This window comes from Vanessa tameamea, chromosome 16 (genome assembly GCF_037043105.1).
Source record: "Vanessa tameamea isolate UH-Manoa-2023 chromosome 16, ilVanTame1 primary haplotype, whole genome shotgun sequence".
Lineage (NCBI taxonomy): Eukaryota > Metazoa > Arthropoda > Insecta > Lepidoptera > Nymphalidae > Vanessa > Vanessa tameamea.
The window spans coordinates 4,919,963-4,929,337 of NC_087324.1; the positions used below are offsets into that span (position 1 = coordinate 4,919,963).

Genomic DNA, 9,375 nt, shown 5'->3' on the forward strand with positions numbered 1-9,375 from the left:
TTTTACTTTTGCTAAATTTTATTCCAACTACATAATTATGAGTAACAAGATCAATAATTTATATCAACAAATAATAAAATTGTATTATCCATCCCTTTGATAATTTAGGCTTTAATTTTCACTTCTGACTCCTCAGACGATAACTGCTCAATCCATTTCCGTAATTTATCCGTATCTTGCAAGCCCACCAATCTCTGTTGCACTTTCCCATTTTTTATTGCTACCAGAACTGGTACTGAGCTGACTTCATAATCGAGAGCTAAATCTGTTTGCTCATCAATATCTACTTTGGCTAGGAGCACTTTACCTTTATTTTCAGAAATAATTGATTCAAGCCTTGGTGTAAGAAGCCGGCATGGATTGCACCACCTGTAATCATATTTCATATAAAATGATAACAGTCTGTAAATGTCCCACTGCTGGGCTAAGACCTCATCTCTCTTTGAGAAGAAGATTTGGAGCTTATTGCAGTGGATAATATATTTTCGGGTTGGAATAATAGATTTAATTTGTAATAGAAGGTTTGTGAAGTTCACAATAATATCAATTAGATACAAAAATAAGTATATTGTTTTAGATTTTTTTATTTTATACATAGATAATATCAGCAATGAGATTACAACTATGCTTAACAAATGAATGCTAACATTAATCCTTATCTGATCTCAGTTTTAATTAGATTATTTTGTTGAAAAAAATTGTTTTATATTTATTCTATACTTATTACTAGTATACTATACTTACGTTGCAAAAAAATCAACAACAACAGGTACTTTACTATTGATAACTTTATCCTTAAAGTCATCGGTGCTTTGAATTTTTATAATGTCATTGTTCACCGGCGTCACGGAGATATTTCTTAAAATTAAAGAGGGTTTATTAAAATAAGGATTTCTCACTAATAAGGCAGTTGCGCTTCGACCAAACATTTTAAATACTTCGGCAAAAATGTGCGAACTTGTGATGTGACTAGTGAGTAGTGACAAATGAAACAATTGAAATTGACAATTTACTTTTCTAATGTCAATATCAATTTATCCTTGATGCAGTCAATTATATGATGATTGATGATATTATAATACAGAAAGTTAGAATCTGATAATAGTATATGCGTAAATTATATTTTAATAGTAGGTATTATTATTTTTTGATTCAGTAAGTAATAATTAAAAAAAAATACATATTTTTATACGTATTTCTACAATTTTGAATACGTTATAAATAATTATATATAAATAGTTATCTGTGAAGTGTTTTCACAGTGTTTAAGTAGTTTTAAATTAGTTTCTTTTAAAATAAATTGTCTGTTTTTTTAAATACAATCTTTACATGACAGAAATGGACCGCTTAGCCTATTTGTAGAATTATAAAAATAGTAATAGGAAATCATATGCTATCCAGCTAATTAAAGTCTAAATCTAAATCACTATGTGAATCAATCTAATAAATTAAAAAATTGATTATATAATTATTTTAATAAATAAAATTTAAAGTGCTATTTTTTATTACATATTTAAATGAAAAACTGTATTGACTCTGTTTTTAACTTTATTATGTACCATGTACAATCTGTTTTTTTGACAAATCCTTTCGAGCGTCAAAAATATTCCCTTTACGTCAAAAATCACAACGCGATTGAAAGTTGTGCCAACGAAATATATTTAATGTATTTTATGAAGTATAATTAAGATGTACTCAAGCGACGATTACAATGAGGTTTGTTTATTTCATTTCGACTCTTTAATATAAAAGTGACTGAATTATTAATTTTACATATCTAGCTAAAAATAACCTACTAGTTTTAAAAGCTAACATTTTTATTTGGAGCTTATTTTATCTTTCGTATTTAATCCGTTTTAGGTTGAATATTTCTTAAATATATATAAGGTTTAATATTTCTTAATTAAATATATATTATTAAATATTTCAGGGTGGTTATGAGTCCTATGGCGACTATGAGCCTCATACAGGAGACCCGCAATATGACTTGGAGTATGACAGATCATATTATCAAATGCCGGACATGGTAGGTAACTTTATGGCATATAATTTTTAAAGGTTAAATGTATAACACTGGTAAATTTTCATGTTATATTGATTTCAGGTAAAAAAATTCCTTGTCTATTTTCGTAATATGATCACCGAGGGAATGACATTTGAGATTTTGAATTTATATGAAAATACATTCCCTAAACTTACTGAGCAGTATTTTGAAAATACCCCATGGCCAGATGAGAAAGAAGTCTCACCAGTTGTAGACAATGATCATGTAAGTTATATTACTTCTTTTCAGAACAAAGTATATTAATTTCTAATAAAATTCTACAGTCTATACTTAATACACTTTTAAAACAGTAAAGCCTTTAAAGTACTCTAAAATATCACTGTAAACACTGTTAGAATCCACATGAAGTCATCAGTGTTAATAGTCAATGATTTAAAAATACACCTAAAGGTTACTGTTTTAACAAAAATATTTTCTTCTTATATTGCCTCCATCTATAAAAAGAACAAACAAACAACATAACATAGCAAACAACAGCTATACACAAAAAAACAAGGTAACACTTGAGTGTATTGGAGTGTGATTGGACAGAATGTGAAATTTTTAATAAACAGTAATAGAACTAGTACTTTAACAGAAACTTAATTTATATAATTTTTTTTTTTTTATAATTATAGGTGTTCATGATTCTCTACAAAGAACTTTACTTCCGTGATATCTATGCACGGGTACCAGGTGGGCCTAAACCTGAGCAAAGATTCTTGTCATTCTACAATTATTGTGACCTATTTAATTACATCCTCTCAGCTGAGAAACCAGTTCCTCTTGAATTGCCTGATCAATGGCTCTGGGAACTCATTGATGAATTTGTCTACCAATTTCAATCTTTTGCTCAGTACAGGTAAAATACTTTGTTACTTTAGATAATTATTGAATACATTCTGTGCCAATGTAAAACAAATTTTTTTTTAGATCCCGTACTTCTAAGTTAAGTCAAGCTGAGATTGAAGCTTTGAATACGGAGAACAAAGCATGGAATGTCCTTTGCATTCTGAATGTCCTGCACTCTCTTGTAGATAAATCTAACATCAAGCGTCAACTAGAGGTATTATTATTATTTTAATGTTTAAATTGAATTATACAAATAAACACTTATTATTTGATTTTTCTTTTTGTTTAAATAAAAGGTATATGTCACTGGTGGGGACCCAGATTCTGTGGCTGGAGAGTTTGGCCGTCACTCTCTTTACAAAATGCTTGGTTATTTCTCTTTGGTTGGTTTGCTACGGTTGCATTCTTTGCTTGGAGATTATTACCAAGCTATAAAGGTAATGTTTATATAAGTTTTATTCATTATTTTTTAGTTTATTGATACCTTATAGAATACAATAGAAAATTAATAAAACAGTAAATGAAATTTGTAATCAGTGTATAATTTTTGCATATTTATTATAGCACTAAAAGAACACAAGTAAATTATTTACGACTTTTGATACAGGTGCTCGAAAATATTGAGCTCCACAAGAAGTCTCAATATTCCCACGTACCTGCATGCCAGATCTCCACATCCTACTATGTGGGCTTCGCGTACATGATGATGCGTCGTTATGCCGACGCCATTCGCACGCTTTCTTCAGCTCTGCTTTACATGCAGCGCACTAAGCAGCTGTTCTCGACTCGTTCTTACCAAAACGATCAGATCAACAAACAAACAGAACAGATGTATCATCTGCTCGCAATCTGCTTGGTACTCCACCCTCAGTGTGTCGACGAGTCCATACAACAGGTTAGTCAAAAAAGATGTTTCTATGTAAATATCATATAAATGTTGCTATTAAATAATTGCTTTTAAAGGCTACCAAAGTAAAATATATTTTTTTCCTTGTTTATATTATTACTTTGTATATATTAATTATTCATTCCTCCAGAAATTTGACATGACTTAAGTATATGCAGTTTCATTTGAGTAAATAATACAGTAATACAAAAATTTCCATCATCACACCTCAGGTTCTTCGTGAAAAGAACTACCACGAGAAGATGTTCAAGATGCAATATGGCGACCTCGGAGAGTTTGAGAGCTGCTTCACGTTCGCGTGCCCCAAGTTCCTGTCGCCCTGCCCTCCGCCCATCGAGCCTGGCTCCAACTACGGCCGCGACGCCGTCAAACACCAGACGCAGGTCTTCATGGACGAGGTACGCCTCTAAATTATGACCCAGTTGTTGCAGTGTCTTGAGCTCAGAAAAACGATTACTTCAGATAATAATAAAAAAATTGCTTTAGATAATCATAAAAATATTGCTTGAATTATGAAGTGAATAATGTTATAGCGAATGGGTTGAAAGAGTATGCATTTTAGTTAATAGCATATAGATACCGATTTATATGGCAAGGAGGAGGTCAATTTCCAAAACCAAGCAATCAGAAGAATATTAATAAGATTTTTATTTGAATTAGCCTTATATGTAATTGCAAACAATTTCAATACCATGTCAAGGACACTGTCTATGGCAATTACTAATGTTATTTTCGGCGGATGAATTATGTATTCATCATCAAGACAATCGTACAAATCTGCATTGTTACATATATATATTTTAAAAGGTTTAATGTAATGGAAAAAGTTATAATCTGTTATATCGGTTTTGTTTCTGTAAAATGATGCACCTTTTTTTTTCAAATGTTAAGGTATTAATTAATGTTTATTTTTAGTAATAACACTATTAAGGCATATAAAGCCGGTTTACTGTCGTCCTTAATCATTACAGAGTTAGTTGTCTATGGAGAAAATTAGGTTAGAAACATTTAAATTGAGATTAAAAGGGGGTACCCAATGATGTATAATTTTATTTATATTATAGATTAATTTTATCATTTACTTAACATATAATACAATTGGAGTGTCTGTTTGTTATATTAAAATAACCTCGTTTTACTAAATGCATATGTATGTATACATGGTACATATACCAAAATAACACTTTTTACAATTCTTGTCAATCTGTCTGTTTGTTCCTAATCTAACCTAGCTAATTTCTGGAACGGCTGGAAAGATTTTGACGGGACTTTCACTGGCAGATAGCTGATGTAATAAGGAGTAACTTAGGCTACTTTCATTTTAGAATTATATATTGAATAAAGTCAGGCTGCAATGTCCAATGTCAATGAATACTGCCCAGTACCGCGCGCAGCCCTCGCGCCGCCGTCACGTCGTGCCTCCCACCAACGATTTAATATCACAAAAGCTGCCTAATAATAAATAAATAATACAGAATTAATAAGTTATAATAAAATCTGTGAACTGAACAATAACTTTTGTTAAATTCAAACGCGCACGAAGTCGCGGGCTTAGGTAATTAATAAACTATTTCTGCTATGTATAAAATGTTCCGTCATTAGGTTCGCCAACAAAAAATGCTACCCACTATCCGCTCGTACCTCAAACTGTACACGACGCTGCCGCTGGCCAAGCTGGCCGCCTTCATGTCGGCAGCTCGCGGCGGGGAGCGCGACGCGGCTCGCGAGCATGCCGCGCTCGCCATACACCTGCTGTGCTTCAAGCACAAGATGAAGAACGTAGTATGGACCAAGGGCCCGAGTGGACTCGACGGCAGGTTCCAGAGTGGATCTGAGGTATTATATTTTACATATATACCCTGCAAGTCAAGTCATATAGTAATATAAATGTCTTAATTTTTATATTTCATGTCATATTTTTGTACTGCATTATTGAAAGAAGCAATGGTATTGTGAAAACTATGTCAGGTGTAATAAAATTTGTATGAATTATTAATCAAATTACATATTAACATTAATTCTATGCATAAGTAATAAGATAATCATAAAAACGTTTTTAGTGCAATTTAGAAAACTACTCATTTTTATTTTTAATTCACAGTTGGACTTCTACATTGATAATGACATGATCCACATTGCGGACACAAAGGTGGCTCACCGTTATGGCGATTTCTTTATTCGCAAGCTTCTTAAGTTTGAAGAACTCAACCGCAAATTGCATCATATTAAAATATAAATATCTTTTGTAATGTATTGTTGTACCATTACATTTGTATCAAAATAAAAAACTAAAAAAATATTTTATATTTTATTTCATATTTACAATCTTGGTCTATAATGTATAAATTTACGGCTTCTCTTATAAAACTTTTTTGGTTCAACAATTTTCATGTTTTCCCTTTGTATTGGTGTTGGATTTGCTTCGACGAATTGCTTCCAAGGATGTTCAGGCTTTAAAACTTCTTCAACATTCATTTCTTTTAACCAATTATTGTATATGTTATTAAATCTCTTGTAAGCTGCCATAAATACAGGACTTTCTCGTTGTTCTCTATTATTCTGAAACATATTTTATATTAATAATGAACACATTCAACAATATGTAAATGAAAACTGAACTAAATCATTTGTAATTCTTTGACTACCTTCTCTATTATGTGTAAACATTTATCATTAAAACCTTCCAAATGTTTTATAAATACATCATTAACTCTCAAATCTTCCTGCTTCACAATATTCATTATGTATAATATATATCCAAATTGTGTTTGTCTTGTACCATTTTTTAACAAGGTCCCCAAAATTTCAATATTGATTCTGCAAAATGTTTTGTTATAAAATATGTATCACAATTTCATTCACAAGAAAGCAAAAGAATAAATATAGAAAGCAGATAGAATAAATATTCTTTGAGTAATAATAATAAAATAGTTCAGCAATAATGTATGTTGCAGTATATTTATTAAGATACAGGTAGGAAAGTGGGCCATTTGTTGGGAGTAGTCACCACTGCCCATTGACGCTGCAAGAAAAATTAACCATTCCTTATGTGACCAAGCTTGGGAACTAAGATGGTTTGAAGGGTGAGTAAACCAGTGTAACTATAGGTACAAGGGACATAACAACATAGTACTTGAGGTTGGTGGCACATTGGAGAGGTAAAGAAAGTTTAAAAATTTCTTATACCGTCAATCAGTGGTGACCTTTAACCAGTCCACATAACTAAAATTTTAAAGTATATTTTTCCTGAGTTTATACTTACTTTAACTGATTCTCTTTCATTTCTGAAAGTAAACTCTCAGCTTTTTCTTTTGTATCACAAGTCATGGCTAATACACCATAAGTCATAATATTTGCTTTTAATTTATGTTTTTTGTTTAAAGGGTGTCGCTGGCGTGATTTACTATCCTTCTCCATTATACTCCTTACCTCCTAAAATACAAAAATAATTAACAGAGGCATAAAATATATTAATAATATTATTAATAGTAAAAAATTTTTATTTATTATCCCACTTACTATTGCATTATTATAGTCTAATCTTAGACATCTTCGTTTAATAAGCATATTATAGAAATCTATATCAGCTTTAATCTTAAGTATTTTCATAGTATCCATTAATTTATTCTCAGCTTCTATACTATCATCTATGACATAGAGCATTTGTGTAAATGTTTTGATGTTTGGTTTTACAGAATATGCTTCCATTTCTTTAAGGAAATCATCTTGTCCACCAATCATGGCAAATTTATCTTGTGCTGTGTGCACATCCTGAAATGCTAAGACTTCATTGATATTTACTATTTTTGAAAGCAAATTTGGTAATGTCCTCTCTGGTATTTGTGGAAGCAGCTTTTTCTGACTTTGTATTAATTCAATGTGAAAACCATCTTGATTTAAACAACCTGCATTAGAATTGTTTTCTTGTGTATCTATCATCCCAATGCTATATTTTGTTCTATTATATTCTGCCTGTCTGGTTAGCTCTTTATCTTTTTCATCTAAAAATTTAGTTTCAACTTTTGCTTTAGTTTCAATTGAATCTATGTTTGAATGAGAGGGACTAGTGGATGGATTGGCTTCAATTTGTAATTGTTGAGGTTTTACATCTAAAAGCAAATTCTGTTCTTGTATAATACCTATTATATCAAGCACATCCTCTTTGGTGCCTAAATTACAATCTTTTATACATTTAAGCATCAAATTAAATGAATAAAGATTTGGTTTTTCTTTCATTTTCAACATCTTCCTCCAGACAATGAGTGCTTGTTTCAATCCAGACTCTTTGTTAGCTATACAAGCTTGTAGTAAATGGTTAAAAGTATGTACTCTAATTTTTATTTTTTTAGAAATCATTTCATCAACAATCTTAAAAGCTGTTGGTAAATCCGACAATCTACCAAATGTTTTAATCATAACATTGAAAATGGTTATATTAGGTTCTACACCTTTTTCAATCATGAGACTTCTTAAATGGGTTGCCATTTTTAAGCCATAAGAAGGAAAGGGACTATTCATACATGATTCAAATAAACATGTATAAGTGTCTCCTGTTGGTTTAAGAGCACGTCTTTTCATATCATTAAACAATTTGAATGCTTTTTTTGTATATCCTACTTCAGCACAAGCTCCGATTAATATGTTATAAATATAATTTTCGGGTTTAACTCTATCTTCTTTAAGCATCTTAATTTCTAGTACATCTATAGCATCTTTTATTCTCTTATATTTTAAATACTGCTTTATTAAATCTGCATATTGCTTGGTAGACAATTTTTGAGAATTCAGTGGAATATTTTGCAGAAACTGTTCCTCTTTAATATCGCCTTCATCTTCCAACGTCTCCTTAATGATTGGGCCACTTAAAGTTCCAAAAGAATCGGGATCCCGTACATATGCTATACGGTCTTCTGTTCTGTTTTTTTTAATGTCGTTTATTCTGTTCGGTGTTATCGACGTACATAATAAATTTTGGCGTAATATTACATTACTGCTTCTTATATTTTTTAAAAGATTCAAACAACGTAATGCCATTTTGTATGATTTAAAAATTGTTTTTCACTTAAATAAAAGCAAACATTATTGAATTATATAAAAACGGTGAAATAAAACAATATTTTTAACTCATTTTCATATTGTTATTAAAAATAACCTCCAAAATCAAAGTAGATCTCTACTCTCTAGAAAAGAAAATATTTACATCAAAGTTTAACGAGTCGACCAGTGCTGCCAGATTTGAGTCATAATTTTACTCGAGACAATTTTGATATATTTAACTCAAATTCACCTTTTAATTTAATACTAAATTTTCCTCCACGCTGCTCCAATGCGGGTTGGTGGAATACACATGTGGCAGAATTTCGTTGAAATTAGCCACATGCAGGTTTCCTCACGATGTTTTCCTTCACTGCCAAGCACGAGATGAATTATAAATACAAATTAAGCACATGAAAATTCAGTGGTGCTTGCCTGGGTTTGAACCCGAAATCATCGGTTAAGATGCACGCGTTCTAACCACTGTGCCATCTCGGCTCTCATGTTTGTTAATAATAAAAAATACATGTTAAATTTC

The 9,375-nt window shown here is 31.0% G+C and overlaps 3 protein-coding genes across 3 annotated transcripts; 1 reads left to right on the plus strand and 2 right to left on the minus strand.

The window, feature by feature from the left end:
- LOC113393912 (thioredoxin, mitochondrial) lies at positions 1–1,023 on the minus strand. The gene is made up of 2 exons (XM_026631028.2): positions 745–1,023; positions 1–369 (listed from the first exon to the last, which is right to left on the minus strand). The coding sequence occupies exons 1-2, from the start codon at positions 927–929 to the stop codon at positions 105–107; spliced, it is 450 nt and encodes a 149-aa protein (XP_026486813.1). The 5' UTR covers positions 930–1,023; the 3' UTR covers positions 1–104.
- A 556-nt stretch (positions 1,024–1,579) lies between these two features.
- Positions 1,580–6,227, plus strand: LOC113393907 (eukaryotic translation initiation factor 3 subunit L). The gene is made up of 10 exons (XM_026631023.2): positions 1,580–1,716; positions 1,931–2,026; positions 2,105–2,269; positions 2,683–2,906; positions 2,978–3,110; positions 3,193–3,333; positions 3,504–3,791; positions 4,016–4,201; positions 5,406–5,639; positions 5,905–6,227. Exons 1-10 carry the CDS (start codon positions 1,690–1,692, stop codon positions 6,037–6,039), a joined length of 1,629 nt encoding a protein of 542 aa, XP_026486808.1. The 5' UTR covers positions 1,580–1,689; the 3' UTR covers positions 6,040–6,227.
- On the minus strand, positions 6,101–8,935 carry LOC113393906 (pentatricopeptide repeat-containing protein 1, mitochondrial). The gene is made up of 4 exons (XM_026631021.2): positions 7,323–8,935; positions 7,066–7,235; positions 6,449–6,620; positions 6,101–6,362 (listed from the first exon to the last, which is right to left on the minus strand). Exons 1-4 carry the CDS (start codon positions 8,835–8,837, stop codon positions 6,123–6,125), a joined length of 2,097 nt encoding a protein of 698 aa, XP_026486806.2. The 5' UTR covers positions 8,838–8,935; the 3' UTR covers positions 6,101–6,122.
- Positions 8,936–9,375: the final 440 nt, after the last annotated feature.

Excerpts from the sequence above, each read along its gene's own strand:
- LOC113393912 (XM_026631028.2), bottom strand. The coding sequence starts at position 929 with ATGTTTGGTCGAAGCGCAACTGCCTTATTAGTGAGAAATCCTTATTTT. Across the intron at positions 370-744 it reads GTTGTTGATTTTTTTGCAAC|GTGGTGCAATCCATGCCGGC; the intron begins GTAAGTATAGTA and ends ATATGATTACAG.
- LOC113393907 (XM_026631023.2), top strand. The coding sequence starts at position 1,690 with ATGTACTCAAGCGACGATTACAATGAG. Across the intron at positions 2,270-2,682 it reads CAGTTGTAGACAATGATCAT|GTGTTCATGATTCTCTACAA; the intron begins GTAAGTTATATT and ends TTATAATTATAG. Across the intron at positions 4,202-5,405 it reads CGCAGGTCTTCATGGACGAG|GTTCGCCAACAAAAAATGCT; the intron begins GTACGCCTCTAA and ends TTCCGTCATTAG.
- LOC113393906 (XM_026631021.2), bottom strand. The coding sequence starts at position 8,837 with ATGGCATTACGTTGTTTGAATCTTTTAAAAAATATAAGAAGCAGTAAT. Across the intron at positions 6,621-7,065 it reads ATGAAAGAGAATCAGTTAAA|AATCAATATTGAAATTTTGG; the intron begins GTAAGTATAAAC and ends AACATTTTGCAG. Across the intron at positions 6,363-6,448 it reads GTTTACACATAATAGAGAAG|AATAATAGAGAACAACGAGA; the intron begins GTAGTCAAAGAA and ends AATATGTTTCAG.